The sequence below is a fragment of the Charadrius vociferus genome, unplaced genomic scaffold (genome assembly GCF_000708025.1).
Source record: "Charadrius vociferus isolate BGI_N301 unplaced genomic scaffold, ASM70802v2 scaffold185, whole genome shotgun sequence".
In the NCBI taxonomy this organism is placed as follows: Eukaryota; Metazoa; Chordata; class Aves; order Charadriiformes; family Charadriidae; genus Charadrius; species Charadrius vociferus.
Window position 1 is genome coordinate 3,970,521 of NW_009648955.1, and position 18,883 is coordinate 3,989,403.

Sequence of the window (18,883 nt, forward strand, 5' to 3'; positions counted from 1 at the left end):
TATTAAACTGATTCTCAGTGTTTTGAATAAACCTGCTTTGCTTACCTGAAAATCGTGCTACACTTTTTCAGACCCAAGCTACACCCCTCTTAAATTCACTGCACCTGCAGATTTCAAGGAGAAGGTGCGATAAGATAAACGTTCAGTCTGCTTAGATTTCACGACCTCATTAGCCAATGGAATCCTGGGCTGCATAGGGAAGAGTGTGGCCAGTAAGTCGAGGGAGGTCACTATCCCCTTCCTCTCGGCACTAGGGAGGCCACAACTGGAATACTGTGTCCAGTTTTGGGCTCCCCAGTTCAAGAGGGACAGGGAACTGCTGGAGAGAGTCCAGCGAAGGGCAACCAAGATGACTGAGGGATTGGAGCATCTCTCTTATGAGGAAAGGCTGAGAGAGCTGGGACTCTTTAGCCTGGAGAAGAGAAGGCTGAGGGGAGACCTTATTATTGCTTACCAGTATCTAAAGGGTGGGTTGAAGGAGGGTGGAGCCACACTCTTCTCGGTGGGTCCCAGTGACAGGACGAGGGGCAATGGGCGCAAGTTGGAACACAGGAAGTGCCATTCAAATACATGGAAAAACTTCTTTATGGTTAGGGTGACAGAGCACTGGCACAGGCTGCCCAGGGAGGGTGTGGAGTCCCCTTCTCTGGAGATTTTCAAAACCCGCCTGGATGCAGTCCTGAGTAATGTGCTCTGGGCAATCCTGCTTTAGCAGGGGGTTGGACTGGATGGTCTCTAGAGGTCCCTTCCAACTCTGAAGATTCTGTGTGATTCTGTGATTAGTTTCCATAGAAGTTCAAGGGTTGCACCTGAAGAGATCTGGACTACACAGCTGCATTAGATAAGTTGTGTTAGAACAGGGAGGGAGACAACTGACCTTGACACACTACTAGTTATAACATGGCATTGACGATTTGTCCCTCCCCAAATCAACAGAAAACCAGTAGCAGAGGATGCACTCATGGACCGAGCTGTACCTGCATGCCAATTTTTAAAGAGTTATAACAACTCCTTTGGCATATCCACAGAGAAATAACACTTTAACCTTCTTTTGACAAACAGAAGGAAAAGGTATGCAAAAGTAATACAGACAGATAATGCAAATTGCAGTGACAAAGAACGCTAATACTGCATTAGTTTGGTTGGTTTGTAAAAAAAAAATAAATAATTAAATAGGAAGTTGTCTGCAGAGAAAAATTGAGGAATTCCTATTAAGATATCTCTGTATTGTTCTGTGAGTAAAACTTGTTAAAAATCCAGACATGAAAGTCCTTTTAAAAGTCTCTTTTATAAAGGCTGGGCCAACAAATTAAGATTTACAGGAGGAATCTTTCACACATTTTTATACTAATAATTTTTTAGAAAATGCTATGAACAGACTCACATCCTCTTCTCTAAGTCTGTAAAGAGGCTATCAGAAAAAAACCCCGACAAACCCAGATAAGAAAACGCAGAAAAATAAAGGCTAAGGTAGAAGTCAAACCCACTTTTCACACCCATTATTATTTTAAGAATGCTTTAGATTTGAAGGTCAGACATTAAATAAACTAAATTACACACGTGGTTTTCCAAGCTCACGGAAAGCACAAAGGCCAAAGACAGTTCTGAGATTATATTTATATGCAACAGATTCAATCATGTAATTTTGCTTTTAAAAAAAATCAGCAAGATTTGTTAAGACAGTTAAAAATAACTTCATGGGAGCATTCTACAGCTTCTTCCAAACAAATTTTCTACATATCCTTTAAGGAAGACAACAGTAATTGCTCTTTTAGCAAAGCATACATTGGCTGGTCTCCCAGCCATCCTCTGTCATCCTGTAATTTCACGCACAAAGATTATGGGGAAATTAATTTGACTTTTACTGATAACAGCTAAAACAAATTTTAAATAGAAAGTACTGATATATTATTTACTTGTAATTGGTATTAAATTTTGTTGTCTTTATTGCATAAAGAGATTTTTTTTTTTTTTAGAACTTAAATTTTATATTATTTACAAGAAAATATACAATGCAAGGTGAAAATGTCACATGTCCGTTACAATAGTGCACAGCAGATGCTTCTCCTGGGTGTCCAGCAAGGTCCTTGCATTCACATCCAACATGACACAGAGCTAGCTTCCTTCGGACCCTGCCAAACAGTAACGGAGAGAAAAATTGACTTATTAAGTACAAATACGCATATTTACATATACATGACTGAACTGAACTGCAATGATTAATGGTGTTTGAAAACATCCACTCAAAACCAGAGTTAAGAGAAAGGAAGGTTACTCCTTTCAGGCTTTTAGTGTTATTTCTTGAAATATGTATTTTCTTCTTTCTCCGGAAGTTCTCACCACTCCCATTCCTAACCCCTAACCACAATTTTCTTAACACAGCAATTTTCTGCTCTGGAAATGGCACTGGCGTTATATTTTTTCCAACTGGATTTCTTTCCTTCCTCTGCTAAAAATGCTTCTCCTGTCTCAGCTGTTCCTTTTCCTTGTATCCTGTCTGACAGACTTCCAAGGGACTGGCTGTGCATTGAATCAAAGGAAAACCTCATATATTAGGTTGTTTTCAGCTCTTATCCTTAGAATTTGTTCACTTACACATGCTGCCATTAAACAGTGTATTTGAGGTGATCCAGTATATACCCACGTTGGTACGTGTAGCAGTATAGAATCATAAAATGGTTTAGGTTGGAAGGAACCTTGAAGATCATCTAGTTCCAACCCCCCTGCCATGCACAGGGATGTCTTCTACTAGACCAGGTTGCTCAAAGCCCCATGCAGCCTGGCCTTCAACACTTCCAGGGATGGGGCATCTACAACTTCTCTGAGCAACCTGTTCCAGTGTCTCACCACCCTCACAGGAAAGAATTTCTTCCTAATATATATAACCTCTTTCAGTTTAAAATCGTTACCCCTCGTCTTATCACTACACTCCCTGATAAAGAGTCCCTCCCCAGCTCTCCTGTAGGCCCCCTTTAGGTACTGGAAAGCTACTATAAGATCTCCCCAGAGCCTTCTCCAGGCTGAACAGCCCCAACTCTCTCAGCCTCTCCTCATAGGAGAGGTACTCCAGCCGTCTTATCATCTTCATGGCCCTTCTCTGGACCTGCTCCAACAGGTCCATGTCTTTCCTATATGGGAGGCTCCAGAGCTGGACACAGTACTCCAGGTGGGGTCTCATGAGAGCAGAGTAGAGGGGCAGAATCACCTCTCTCAACCTGCTGCCCATGCTTCTGACGCAGCCCAAGATACGGTTGGCTTTCTGGGCTGAGATCGTGCATCAGCTCACGTTGAACTTCTCATCTATCAGCACCCGCAGGTCCTTCTCCTCAGGGCTGCTCTAAATCCATTCTCCACCCAGCTTGGATTTGTGCTTGGGATTGCCCCAACCCAGATGCAGGACCTTGTGCTTGGCTTTGTTGTACTTCATGAGGTTGGCACGAGCCCATCTCTCCAGCCTGTCCAGGTCCCTCTGGATGGCATCCCTCCCCTCCAGCATGTCTACCTCGCCACATGGCTTGGTATCATTGACAAACAGGGTATACCTTCAAGATACATGATCTCAAGAGCGGGAAGCAGACTGACATCCCCACTAACGAAAATTTCCCCATTTCTCCCATCACTGGTTCCCCTGCTGAAGGAGCAGTGCTTCAAGCAAAACTTCCAGGATGCTCAGTTTTCCCTTTAAATGCTGACCGACCTGAAATATTTTTCTGTTCTTCACTGGAACTACAAACACATTTTGGTGTCAAGCAACTCAAAAAGGACCAGTCTCTGCTGCATAGAGAGAACAGTCACAGAAGATCGAGGGGGGGGGGCAATAACTTAGTCATTACTTGCGCCTTACAATTGGCTTCACAGTCAGTTTGCAGTGGTTTGGGGAAATTGCATTTTTTTATTTATTTATTTAGGGCTCCAGATGAAAACCACTGCCCTCTGCCCACACCCTCTCCACCTTGCATTTCTCTTCTCATAGTGATCCCTCCTCACCTGCCTCCCTCAGTCCACCACAGTCCTATAGTACACTCAACGACCAGGTCCCACTGTCAGACATCACAGAAGCAGTACTTTGTTCTGTATTTCTCTTAGTACATCCAAAATAGGAAAATGTCTGAAGTGCCTGGTTGGAGTATTTTCTCTTCCTCTCCTCTACCAAAACCTGGGCCAGCGAACTCCCTCGCTGTTCCCATCAGCTTCAGTCGCAGGGCACAGGTGGAGCCCAGCCCTCAACTCTGCTGTTTCACAAGGGCCAAAAGTAGCATCAGAGGTCCCTCCTCAGCAGGTGCTTTTCTGATACACTGCGGAACAGTCAGGCAGGGTCACAGTTACACAGAACAAAAGGATGAATTAAGAAGTTGCACAAATAATCTTGATTTGAATTAAATAATCTTTTCTTGATCCCAGCACGGTTGGGGCTGGAAGGTGCCTCTGGAGGTCATCTGGTCCAAACCTCAAGCAGGGCCGCCTAGAGCTGGTTGCCCAGGACCATGTCCAGATGGCTGCTGAATATCTCCCAAGGATGGAGACTCCACAACCTCGCTGGGCAACATGGGACAGTGCTCAGCCACCCTCACAGTGAAAAAGTTTTTCACGATGTTAAGAGGAAACCTCCTGTGTTTCAACTGATGCTCATTGTGTCTGGTCCTGCCACTGGGTATCACTGAAAAGAGTCTGGCTCTGTCCTCTTTGCACCCTCCCTTCAGGTGTTTATATAAGTTAATAAGATCCCGTGAGCAGTCTCTTCTCCAGGTTGAACAGTCCCAGCTCTCTCAGCCTCTTTTCAAAGGAGAGATGCTCCAATCCTTTCATCATCTTCATGGCCCTTCACTGGACTCTCTCCAGTATGGCCACGTCTCACTTGTACTGGGGAGCCCAGAACTGGACACAGCACTCCAGGTGTGGCCTCACCCATCCTGAGTAGAGGGGGAAGATCACCTCCTTCCACCTGCTGGCAACAGCCATAATGCAGCCCAGGATACCATTGGCCTTCTTTGCAGCAAGGGCACGTTGCTTTCTCATGGTCAACATGGTGCCCACCAGGACCCCCAGGTCCTTTTCTCCAAGCTGCTTTCCAGCTGGGCAGCCCCCTATAAATACTGGTGGCCTGTGGTTGTTCCTCCCTGCTGTCCCACCTGCTCCTGGGAGCAGGACTTTGCACTTCCCTTAGGTGAAGATCATGAGGTTCCCATCAGCCCAGTTCTCCAGCCTGTTGAGGTCCCTCTGGATGGCAGCACAACCCTTTGGTGTATCAGCTGCTCCTTCCAGTTTTGTGTCAGCAGCAGCCTTGCACTCTGCCCCATCATCCAGACCATTAATGAAGATGTTAAACAGGACTGTACCCCTGAGACACCCCCCCTAGTTACTGGCCTCCAACTAGACTTCATTCCTCTGATCACGACCCTCTGGGCCTGACTGGTGCTTTAAAGACTATTTAAATACTTAACACACAAAGCCTTCAGGTTTTTTGCAGCATCAACTGAAGACCAACCAGTGTTCATACAACCATATCCTGGGCTGCATCAAAAGAAGCGTGGGCAGCAGGCCAAGGGAGGCGATTCTGCCCCTCTACTCGGCTCTGGTGACACCCCACCTGGAGTACTGCATCCAGCTCTGGAGTCCCCAACATAAGAAGGTCATGGACCTGTTGGAGTGTGTTCAGAGGAGAGCCACGAGGATGATCCGAGGGCTGGAGCACCTCTCCTGTGAGGAGAGGCTGAGAGAGTTGGGGCTGTTCAGCCTGGAGAAGAGAAGGCTCCAGGGAGATCTTATCGTGGCCTTCTGGTACCTAAAGGGGGCCTACAGGAGAGCTGGGGAAGGACTTTTTACTAGGGCATGTAATGACAGGACAAGGGGGAATGAATGGCTATAAACTGGAAGGGGATAGGTTTAGATTAAACATTAGGAAGAAGTTTTTTTACTTTGAGGGTAGTAAGGCACTGGAACAGGTTGCCCAGAGAACTTGTTGAGGCCCCATCCCTGGACGCGTTCAAGGCCAGGCTGGATGGGGCCTTGGGCAACCTGGTCTAGTGGGAGGTGTCCCTGTCTATGGCAGGGGGGCTGGAACTTGATGATCTATATATTTATGTATTTTTAAATATATATATATATATAAATTAGCTGTGGAGATATGAAAACAGTTCAGTGGAGTAGAAGAGCAGGGCTCAGTCAGGTCTTTTTTGCAGCACGCAAGTCACCAGGCTTCTACGTTATTCCTTTGGTCAGTTGGGTCTTATTTTGTTTGTTTTTAACTGTTTTGAACACTGACGTGAGGAGGGCAGCTACAGAGCTGATGCACACAGTAGGTTAGACTTGCTAAGCTTGTCTTCCATCAAGCTGTAAACTTACTATGTAAAACTTTGTGAAGGTTTTATATATGTAAGTACAAAGAGACCTGATGACATGCATTTATACAGTATTTTGTGTTGTGCAAATTCGCCGTCCTTGATCTGGATAGCGGAAGGTAACACTGCAGTGACCAAACTACAGGTAAGAAACCCTCCAGCCAAATATTATCAAGAAAAACGCTGAAGCTCAATCTGAGTTCTGCGTGCAGAATTCACTTCCTAAATCAGGAAATGCATAAAACAGAGTGGTGACAATCAATCAGAAAGAAAGGCAGAGAGATCCTCACCGCCGATTGCTCTTTCCAATTCTCCTGAAAGTCAGCTCAGACTTGCTGTATGCTAGACAAATGGACCCAAACTGATTTGGAAAGAGCTAATTAACAAAAATCTAAATAATCCAGATTTCGATGATTTCAACACGTTCGTAAAATACAGGTTTCCCCCAAAATCTAAAATTAGTATTACTAAAGAACAAGAGGAAAAATGCACCAACACCCAGACTAACTAGCAGCTTGAAGAACTCTGCAGCTCTTGAACGGAGTTAGCACGTACCTTACTGAGCTCTGGAAAGAGTTCTTGAATCCCAATGTCCAGCAGAACGTAAGTTAACTAAAAGAAAATAAAGAAAATAAAGAACACTTCAGGGCAACACTCCTACTTTTTATTTTTAGCTCTCAATTAGAGCTCACTCCTCTGTTATAGCTATATATACACTTCAGGGAATTCTGTGCCGAAAGGCGAGTTTCTTACACGTTGCCAGTTACCTGTTTGTTGAGCACTGGTTGCTGCACTCCGTCAAACAGAAGCCTGATGCCTTCATATTTAGCCTCTTCCCCAATGCACTTGCCTATTAAATCTAGACCAAACACCACCAACAAATATACAAGTCATTAGGAAGTACTGCAAAACAGCTATACAATGCAGTTACAGAACTCCAGTAACTTAAAAATGTTTAAATTAAAGTTCAAATTTTATCCATCCAAAATGGAACAACACACACTCCTTTGGTTCCTTCTTTGTTCCTCCCTTTCCTTCAGGGCTGCACACCTAAGTAATTATTACATTTTTTATAATATCAAGTTATTGTCCTAATACATCGTTTAATAAACCACAAGGTGAAATTTTTTAATTAATTTCTGAATAGCCAAGCAAATGGGCCCCTCTGCCCTAGTTTATGCCGTGTAAGGAGAGCTCAGATTTATCTTGGCTTCATGGTGTGCCTATTTTAACCCAGATTTTCACCAACCGTAGGAGCGTTCTAATGATGAAGAAATTATGGTATTAAGTACATCTGTAAAGCTCTTCATTTCCATCATGTCATTATTAATTGCTTTGCTACAACTGTAGTCAGCAACACCTAAATGACAAAACTGACCTCCTGGGTTTTTACACCGAGTGGCAGTCCAGTCAACTCAAACCTTAGCAGCATAAGTATTATTTGATTTGGAAAACTAATGTGGCTGTATTTGGGTTAGATATCTCCTTGAACAATTAAACATACTCATAAAGAGAGTCAGGAAATACAGAACCTGGAATGTATCTCATCATTTCTTCAAAAGTCTGCTTGGCTCGTTTCTGCTTATCCTGGACAGAGCGAGGTTCGGTATTCTCACAGAACACAGCATCTGCAGCGAAGACACATTGGAAAAAAAAAAAATACAAAAAACCTTTAGGCAGCTATGCATCACTGGCATACAAAAACTGTTTTGGATTATGGCTTTAAAGTTGAGCTTCTTTTCTGTCTGATCTTGACTGGAAGGGAGTTCTAGCCTTGCCAGATAATAGTCTTTTGATTACATTACCCTGATTGAATCCAGAATACCCCACCTGTGTGAAGGACAATAATCTTTTGCCAATTTGTTTCCATTCTTTCCAAATTTTTAAAGCATTATCTTCTAGGTTTGGATCACCTCTACTTTAGGTTAGTTATGATCTCTTTACTTACAATTTCCCTTTTACTTTCAGAACTATAAGCGGTATTTATATCCTGTGCTAAAGCACCGGCTGGAACTGTCAAAAAATTCAGATTTATCTATGAATAAAAAAACCAAGAATTGTTCTTTATCAGAAATATTAGGCACTCAGATTTGGTTTTATGCTCCGAAAGATTTACTCTTTTCCTTTTTTGTCTTTCACAAGATTTCTTTTTGGCTTGATACGGACAGAGCTGTCTTGATACCAGTGCTTTGGCCAGATGTGTTGTTTAGATCAGTCTGTAGTCATATAATACTTCTCTACACTTGTGAGGTCATTTTTAATTTTTTTTTTTTAATCTCCCTCCCCTTCCCTTATTTGAAGGTCAAGAACACTCAAACCCTCTCAAAAGCCCACAACAAAGGGAATAAAAAAATTAACAGTACAGGACTGTGATGCAGCACACAAGTGAAAACTAATTCAAAGATAGCATGAAATATTCACACTCTGACATACTAAACCACTTTTTGTTTTTCATGTTCTTTGCACACCTTAGCAAATTACTAATCATAGTACTTTTTCCTGTAATCACCACTGAGATGTGGTCGACTCATCTTCCCGCAACAAGCTTTTAGAATCTTTGCAATGCTTGAATAAAGCTAATGGAGTGTTAAAAATCAAGTGGACCTATGAAAAGTTTGGTACTTAGAAACTTAACAGAAAAGATTTCAAATATCAAACTGAAGCAGCATTTTCCCCATCAAAGATGTAACTTTTACTAACCTCTCAGCAGTGTTATCAGAGAAACCAAACGATGCTCCTGAAATAGCTGTTCTAACTTATAATGCAAGTAATAGTCTGTGTACAGTTCCAATGTATTTTTGAAGAGAATTCTTCCTCCCATCAAGAGGTGATGCAGCCAGTCAGGAATGCGGAAAACTACTCTACCTGTAAAGTTACAGTAATACACGTTTATAAAGTTCTCCTGATAATGATGATAGTGGAATCACTTATTCAAAAGAAAAAAAAAAAAGGGAAGAAAAGATTGCAAACAAGCAAACAACGTTGTAGTTTTGTTAGTGCAACACTGGAAAAATATTCTCCGCTATTCTCCAGATTGCTTATCAAATACCTCCTTCAAGTATTTTTATTAATTAGTTCTCAGAATGTACAAGCAACCTAGACACATTTGAGAAAAAGGAAGGGACCTACCTCCCATAAGCTCATACGCTGAGATGCAGAAAGAAAGAGATACAACAAAACAACTGAGCAATAATGAAAGATAAATTATGCTATTTTAGCGCAGCAATAAGGTCTTTTAAAGAATGACTGTGTTCCTGAGTTGTATACTGTTAAACTTGCAAGTGCTGAATTATATACGAGTACTACAACAGAACTTTATTTCTTACCAAAGAACCTGAACTTCCTATTTGGCACAGAGTATAAAAATAATTACGAGAAATCACTTCTTACCAACATACATTAAGTAGTCATAGACTCCTTCTACAGTCATCATTTCCATGAAGTAGTTCTGATTTTGTCGTCTTTCTGTATTCTCAGACCGGTTTGCATTATTCTTGAATAAATCATTGAAAAGCTAAAAATAAAAACATAACACTGAAAACACTGAATTCAAAGGTGAAAGGGCAGCCACCAGATCTGTGGTTTGGTGGGTATTTTTGTGGGTTTTATTTGGTGGTTGGTTTTTTGTTTTTAAATTAGAAGTAGCTCTTTTTCAGCGCTTTCGAAGAACTAATCAATTTTCCATTATTTTAAGTTAATTAAAAAAATTAATAAATAACTGTTCACTCTCCAAAGGGCAGCAAAAAATAAAAAGCATGTCACATGTTGCCGAGACACCCAACAACCAAAATACCTGGATTTGGAACACAGCAGCAGGGCGACCGAGGCAGTAATTCGTGAGCCCTGTTGTTCCCGACAGCTTCACACATCTAGACTTTTATCATAGGGTTTGATACCTTTGATGCACCCCGTTCTATCACAGGGGAACCCTACAACATCCAAGTGCTCCTAAAATATCTTGTTGGCTTCCAATTTGAAATAAATACAATGGGTTCTAGACAAAACACCCAACTTTTTACCAGGATGGGGGGGGCTGCAAAGGGAACAAGAGCTTCGTCTGTGCTTGATCATTTATAGCAAGAACTTCACGAATCTTCCTAAGTTATTAACATTTGGGGGTTTTTTTTTCCATTTATCCCATTTCTTTTCATTTTATTCCTTTATCCTATTTTCTCATGTTCTAGCCCTCACCTCATTTATTCCCTTTGATTCTCCTCTAAAACATACAATACTTGTAAAATGCCAAGAAGCTTACATTCTCTGGAAAAGGCATCTTATGAGGATTATCAAGATACAACAAAGCTATGTAGGGGGAAAATTAGAAGGGCCAAAGCTCAATCAGAACTCAGCTTGGCCACTGCAGTTCAAGACAATAAGAAGAGATTCTTTCAGAATCCAAGAAGGATTTTCTTTTCCAGAAACCAAGAAGGTTTTCCCTGCATCCCATTAGGTGGCCTGCACCACATAGGCACACCTCCTTCCACCCCTCCCCAAGCGCCCCAAGTCTGTGGGCTCCAGCAGCTGGAAAGGAGGAGTTTTCTGACTCTTGAGGCTCTCCATACTTGACAATACCTAGCAATCACCATTAACAGTTTATTTTAAACTATCTTATCCCCAAAACCGTTGATCTAGAGATAAAAAAGAATTTATACAAAATACTCTGTATTATGAAAAGAAAGTTCAAAAGTTTATGCCAAGCTTCTAAAAAAAATATTCCAGAACGAGAGCAAATGCAACGTCATTAGTGTTGCCTAGGTTGAGATGATTGCTACTGACACAGATTTTTCTGTATCACTCCCAAATTAAAAATAGTTCCAAGGAACGGGAAGTAATTTACTTATATGTGGTTAACTTTCTGTAGAGTCTCTGAATCATGCAAGTCTAAAGAGAATGCTCTGCCCTCTTAGGAAGAATTACTTTAGGAAATCTGGCGAGACTCAGGTTTTGACTTGTACTTCTTTAGGCCCTCTCTTTTGTTAAGTGCTGACCCGCCGGCATTATCATCATAAAGGTCACTCAAACTAAACAACACCAAGTTATTACATAAATTACATGAAAGAACAAATATCGTTAATGCACTGGTGGATGACTGGTATCCAGGAAAGAAATGAACCTACAAAGAACACATAATTATTCACGCCTACTGTATGAAAGTGTCCCTGGTATGTTGTTTAAAAAACCCTGTATAAACTGAAGTCTAGATCCTCCTCAATACTGAAATTAGGACACTGGGAAAATTTCAGTTGAATTATTGTAACTTAAACAAGAGCCTCATTTATTTTTTAGATACACCCCGCGACCTGACAGAGGCGATACATACTGAGCCAACTCAAAGCAGCCCATTGCGCAATGTAGATAAAGTTTCAAAGGAGTGTGTACAGGCCAAACTAAATCATTAACAGCAATCCCATAGTGATCTATAAAAACAAAACCAAAAAAAAAAAAAACCCCAAATGGGAAGGCCATCTTAGGGCAAAGCTTTCTGACTTCCAAGAGTTATTTCAGCTTTCACCCCAAACCAGAAGCAGTTTCTTTCGCACGCTGTATGTACCTCTGCACATGGATCATCTGTCCTACGTCTTAAACATAATGGTTCCTTGATTATTGTCAAGCTTTGAAAGCTTAGACTCTTGCACATGGCATTTCAGAAAGCAACAGCACATCAGTGCATGCCAAAACTACTGAGCAACTTTTACAAAGTATATACTGTGCACTATTCCAGTACAACTGTGTATTCTACAGTCATTAGCAATGCACGTCTGAAGGATGCAGCAGCCATAACAAAGTGGCATTATATCTCTACTTAGAAGGTGTTTTACACTTTCCAAGATTTCGTCTCAGCCAAAAAAGCCAAGTGAAAAACACGCAATTGGATATCTAATACAAAAGTTGAGATTATAGTCAGAATTCAGATAAGCATGGGATTTTGCTTTTAAATGTTTCTGCACATGTTAGTATTTGAGATGCGATATAAAGCTCACTGTTGTAATTAGACTAGAAAAAGACAAGCAAGACAAACTCCACTGTTATCATTATTCATATCTTTAAGATTAAACAGTAACTGTGATTATAAACATGAAATTCTTCAAAGGCTTTCAACGAGGAAATTCCATGGATTGGTATGGGTTCCTAATAGAAGCCAAGCTCTTGAAGCGAATGAAAGATAAAAGGACTGCATTAAGAAAAAGACCAAAGTATTCCTTTGCACGATAGGCCGTCTATTGTACCTTGATGGGAAAAGCTAGCAAAATAAGTATGAAGGCTTACATAAAACACCTAATAGAAAAAACATAGTTACTCAACAGTTAGTGAGTGCGTATGCAAATATACGCCCATACATTCCAGCATAGGTGTGAAGTTTACAGAGGCGATACCACGATTATGAACAATATCCACAGCCGGAGGCATGAACCTCTCCACCATTTCTCCTGATCATTGGGAAAGTACAGATGACTAATGGTAAGAAGAAAAGAACATATATAGTGTCTGAACCGCATCAGTTAGTGTATTGAAAAACAACCGTGTCTTCCTCCAAGTAACTACACATAAAAAGGCACTATACCGTTGGTGTTCCCAAAAGCAGCTTTTATTGCTGTCGGCGGGTCATCACAAGCCAGCAGAACAACGCTTTTGTACGCATATTTTGCAAAGTGCATCAGCTGAGAAGTCCTCACCTATTCTTGCAAGTCTGACAAAAGCACATTTGGAAGATGACTGAGCTGCTTACAGACCTTCAGAACAGAAACATAGCTGGGAAATCCAGAAATCCTGTTGGTGCCTTTACCCGGTGGGGGTGGGGGGTTGTTCACTTGTTTGTTTTAACCAGGGTGGCTGGTAACTCTTTTAATCTAGTGGATCTGATACAGGATAAAATCCCGTTGCGACTCGCTGTACTAAGGTTGACTACCCATGTTCATTATGCATTTTTAACTAGAAGTCTTTCGACCGATACTTGAAACACACACACGCACCAGGAATATTCAAAAGGAAGCAGCACGCAGAAAATTTCTCATAGAAGGAAGCACATTTCTGATTGAACTCAAGCTTTCACCTGCCCTGGCAGATTTTCAGGCATTCTTTATTCAGCCTGTTGATGAAGAGTCAGCCTGGGTGTACCCTATTCATGGCAACAGAGTTGGCAGCACAAGCAGCGGGGAATGTGTATTATACTCTTAGCGGATTCCAACATGTCGATACTAGAATAAACACATCTGTGTCAGATGAGGTGTACGGGAACACCGTGGCAATACAAGCATCAGCTGGAAATCAACTCTAGCATTTACCAAAAAAATTTTGTGTTGAAGAACTTTCTCGTTATAAGATAGCATGCTCTTCTCACAGATGGGCACTCAGAAAGTGTCTCTTCAGCCTCCTGCCAGATCACCGCGTTGACTCCACACAGGTAGCTCACACAATCCTGGTACAGACATTTAGCGTTCATCTCCATCACCAGTTTCTATGGGGCAGGGGTACCAGGCTTATGTGGTGCTTATATCTTCACCAAGACATCACGTGGCACAACAGAAGTGAAACTGCAGAACTGAACACCTGGATCTACTGCAGGTATATTTGTGGGGGTGGGCAGGGGTGTCACCTCAGTCTACCTTCGGTCTGGCCTTTGGACTGCACACCCCTTGGTGCCTGCATTCCTAGACAGTCTTTTCCAGCTTACTCTCATCTGAAATAAATTCAGTCAATGAGTTCTAAGACAGCTCCCTAGTACGAGAGAAAATGCAACAAGCAGAGATGATCGGGAGATTTACTTCTGAAAAGCATCGCTGTTCTGAACTAAAATGGTCTAGCAGATGAAGCCAGTGTGGCTTACAAATCAAATCCAAGAAGCGACAGGATGTAAACGGCGTGGTGTCCTGGCACCTGGCACAAAGCTTTTCCCAAGTGTGGGCTGACTTGAGAAACAGACGACTGTCTTCCAAAGAAGGCACAAGCACCCCAACAGATCAGCAAGAGGGATGAATTTCACAATGTGCATGCAAGACTCAGCAGAGACTGTAACACAGCGCAACCTGGGATATCAGATCTCTGATAATTACAGTTATCGTGTGAGTAAGTGTGCGCGCTACGGCTAAACTGACAGATAGGAAATTAGTGAGAAAACTGTCTGCACATGAACTCCTTATGCATACACGCCTCTGCTGGTCAAAACTGGTAGCATAAGTTGAGCACAAACAGATACTGGGTATCTGATCATAGAACTGTCTTGCAGCACCCTGCCAGCCAAAGTGTCTTGGTTGCCCCAAACCATGCGTTGGGCCCATGGGAACCTCACCAAGTTCAACAAGGCCAAGTGCAGGCTCCTACATCTGGGTGGGGGCAACCACAGAATCACAGAATGGTCAGGGTTGGAAGGGACCTCTGGAGATCATCTAGTCCAACCCCGCTGCCAGAGCAGGGTCACAGGAAACAGGTTGCACAGGAAACAAATCCAGGCTGAGCAGAGAACGGATTGAGAGCAGCCTTGAGAAGGAGGACTTGGGGGTGTTGGTTGATGAGAAGCTCAACGTGATCTGGCAATGTGTGCTTGCAGACCAGGCCAACTGTATCCTCGGCTGCATCAAAAGCAGCATGGGCAGCAGGTCAAGGGAGGTGATTCTGCACCTCTACTCCACTCTCGTGAGACCCCACCTGGAGTACTGCATCCAGCTCTGGTTGCACTAACAAGGACATGGACCTGTGGGAGCGTGTCCAGAGGAGGGCCACGAAGATGATCCGAGGGCTGGAGCACCTCTCCTGTGAGGACAGGCTGAGAGAGTTGGGGCTGTTCAGCCTGGAGAAGAGAAGACTCCAGGAGACCTTATTACAGCCTTCCAATACCTAAAGGGGGCCTACAGGAAAGATGGGGAGAGACTCTTTATCAGGCAGTGTACTGACAGGACAAGGGTTAATGGCTTCAAACTGAAAGAGGGTCAATTTAGATTAGATATTAGGAAGAAATTGTTTACTGTGAGGGTGGTGCGACACTGGAACAGGTTGCCCAGAGAAGTTGTGGAGGCCCCATCCCTGGAAGTGTTTAAGGTCAGGTTGGATGGGGCTTTGAGTAACCCGGTCTCGTAGAAGACGTCTCTGCCCATGGCAGGAGGGGGTGGTACTAGATCATATTTAAGGTCCCTTCCAAGTCTAACTATTCTACGAAATAATAATCGTAGCTCTGCCGGAGACATACCGAATTCTGAAACTTTCCCTCCATTTACAGCAAATGGCTCCCCAAAACAAAACAGATTTCTTTGGGGAAAGAAAAACCAAAACAAAAAAAAATCTAAGAGATATGTAGAACCAATTACTTATTCATAAAACAACTAACTAGAATAAAGTTGCTTAGAAAAACAGTGAATGCGCTCTCACAATAACTAGTGAGAAGGAATGGAGATGTGAGGCGAGCCTTTTTGCTGTCTGTGAAGAAACTCATATCTCATGACAAAAAGCACCTCCTACAGGCTAACCAGCAGTACTAGCAACAACTTGGACTTGGACTCTACAAACTTGTGTCTCAAATGGAGCGCATACATGGACGGTTCATCAGCGCTGATAAGGAGGTTTCCCCCACAATACTATTTCTGAAAATGACATTAGAAAATAGAAGGCAGTAAAGATCTACATTTTTTTTAAGGAAACTTCAGCATTCCAAAATGAAAGCCAAAGTGCAGCCAGCTCTTTGCTTTCCTGGGATCACCAAAAAGAATTGGGAAAACCTCATTTCAGAGCCTGAATTTCTGTACATGTTCTTTTATAAGAATAACACACTGACACTTCAGAGAATGAATTTGCATTTTAACTGAGCAATGCTAGATACATTCTTTTTAACCTTTTACAGTCCAAAATGGTTTTGAACACCACTTTAAAGAATAGATTTTGATCCTTTAATAAAGTTTTTCAAGGAAACTACAGAAAGAACCCTGTCTTCATAGGAATACTTCAGAGTGCAAAGCTTGCTGCTCAAATATTTTCTTTAAGTACGTTAAATGTATTAAAACTACTAACTTCAATAGTTCTTGACAGATCACAGTAAAAAATTAAATGATTGCTCACACTATGCAGCAGTATGCTGTCAGCTTTTTCATATTTATATTTGAAGTATTTATGTATGTACTGTTTCTAGCACAAGTCAAAAATTCTAAATCTGATTTTTATAACTGCTGATACATTTACACCCCTCCATACAGACAGAAATAGCAAAATATCTTAACCTTGCAAATAGTGTCCAAGGTAAAAAAGGACTTGAAACGAAGGCTACTAATTTTGTGTGTGCGCACATGTAAGCTAACACTACGATATTGGCCGTAGTAGTTCAGACTTCAGGTTTAGAAGATGAAATCTAAACAAATTAATAGATTTAACTGCCATTGTACTTATTCAGTATAAAAGTTTTGTAGCTGTAAATTCTGTAAGTGTCGTAACACTGTAAAATGTGCATAGTGAAGGAAATCAAAAGGTCCGCTTTTTCAACAGCCCATCACCAAGAAGAACCGTGAATAGGTCCTGGGCTTCTAGCTCTTTCAGGAAGACAAGCTACTGGTGCAGCCAACACGCTGGAGGGAAGAGGTGCCATCCAGAGGGACCCTGACAGGCTTGAGAGCTGGGCCCATGCCAACCTTATGAAGTTCAACAAGGCCAACTGCAAGGTCCTGCACGTGGCTCAGGGCAATCCCAAGCACAAATCCAGGCTGGGCGGAGAATGGATTGAGAGCACCCTAAGCATCACATGTACGTGTCTTTTAAATACCTCCAGGGATGGTGACTCAACCACTTCCCTGGGCAGCCGGTTCCAGTGCTCAACAACGTTTACAGTGAATAAAATTTTCCTAATATCCAATCTAAATCTCCCATGGTGCAACTGGAGGCCATTTCCTCTCGGCCTATCACTCATTACTTGGGAAAAAAGACCAACACCCACATCGTCCAGTTCCAACTCCTCTTCCCAAAGCAAATGAGACAGCAGAAAAACATATAGTACGGACTTTTCTTTTAGAAACACTCACATGGCAAAGTGTATGCACATTAAATATTTTGTTCCAAATCAAAGCAACTCTAACACTGAGCTTGGGTCTCTGAAGACCTAGTCCAGAAACAATATTCCTCTGTAAATTCCACAGATTCCACTGACACTCTAAAGCAGTCTTACACAGCAATATAAAGACCAGTGTCTTTTTAAAGCCTCTGAACAGAAGCCTTTCAAGCAAGTTTCACCAGGCTCTAGAGACACTATACATAAGTTATATAGTTAACCTATTATGTACATCAGACATCAATGAACTGTATACTAACATTTGAAAGGCAGATAAACAGGTATCAGCACCTTGACAATTTTGGCTTGTAGCACTTTGACAAGTCACGCTTTCATCAAACACTCAAGCTCTTCACTTTGAAAAGGAAGCTCACTTACGGCATTAAAACATTCCCTACTTTATACCTTTGCTTTCCCTCTTCTTCATTCTGTACTTCCCAGGCTCTCTACTCTGTATCCTCATCTCCAAATTCAGTAAGAATTAAAAAAAAAAAACAAACAAACCAAAAAATCCACACCAAAAACCAAAACAACCAACAACCAACCCTCAAAAGTCATTCAGACTAAGATATTTACAAGACAGAAGATGACAGATCTCTCTGCACTACTATTTTTCTTCTTGTGTGAAAAGACAACTCAAAATAGGTAAGCCATTACTTTTTTTTTTTTTTCCTGTTTATTCTTTGCATTTTCAGAGTATGGTCCATTGTCCCCACTCCTGTAAAGTGGGGAAGGAAGATGACTTACTGTACCTTCTTGTTGTTTTCAGAAGTGGGACTCAAAATGGTAAGTTCAGGCCTGCTCGGTTTAGGCTTGGGAGATTCACAGGAATTGATAAAATTCATGATGAATGGCTCCAAATGCTGACCTTTCTGTAATAAGATATGAGTGACCTGTTACTTGCATAATTATAGGAAAAAAAAAAAAAAAACAAAAAACAAAACCTGAGTTCCCAAACAAATTTTTGCCTAGCCTATAAGTTAGTAGCACATAAAATCAGTCATTGAAGTTAAAACGTTGGCAACCTGGAAGACTTACCTCTTTCATCAGCTTTCCTGGAACAGATTTTATAATTTTACCTATAATTAGAAACAAACAAACAAAAGCTTTCTGTTATGACTGCCCAATTTTGAAGACATTTTGCTCTGCTACATTTTATGTACTCATTGTGTAGTAATTAATTTAAAAATACCATATTTTCAAAATTTTTTTTTTTTTTTACTTGGCACAAAAAGTCTTCGACATATCTAGATTATAACTTAATGCTTAGTAATTTTCAAGAAAAGATACATAAAATATGAAAAATATACAGATGATTATCTGAAAAAAAAAAAAAATAAACCAAAGTACTCTAGATCTGCCTTTGTAACTTTTCTAGAAGTTCAAACATAAATAGCTATAGCACCCTAACAGCAGTACTATATGACACCAGCATAGGCACAATTTTCTGTATCCAAGTTCTTCATCGTTCATAAACATTTATCACAAGAGAAATCACAAGAACCAAGATTCTTCTTTTTCCCTG

At 41.5% G+C, this 18,883-nt stretch overlaps 1 protein-coding gene across 1 annotated transcript in view; it reads right to left on the reverse strand.

The window, feature by feature from the left end:
- Nucleotides 1-1,911: 1,911 nt before the first annotated feature.
- Nucleotides 1,912-18,883, reverse strand: part of SNX14 (sorting nexin 14) — a 60,652-nt gene continuing 43,680 nt past the window's right edge. The window contains exons 22-29 of the mRNA XM_009887476.1: nt 18,397-18,437; nt 18,111-18,230; nt 9,729-9,852; nt 9,039-9,203; nt 7,871-7,966; nt 7,106-7,197; nt 6,894-6,950; nt 1,912-2,132 (exon numbers count right to left, since the gene is read on the reverse strand). Of these exons, the coding sequence (XP_009885778.1) occupies nt 2,094-2,132; nt 6,894-6,950; nt 7,106-7,197; nt 7,871-7,966; nt 9,039-9,203; nt 9,729-9,852; nt 18,111-18,230; nt 18,397-18,437 (734 nt within the window). The 3' untranslated portion in view covers nt 1,912-2,093. The remainder of the gene's footprint in view (nt 2,133-6,893; nt 6,951-7,105; nt 7,198-7,870; nt 7,967-9,038; nt 9,204-9,728; nt 9,853-18,110; nt 18,231-18,396; nt 18,438-18,883) is intronic.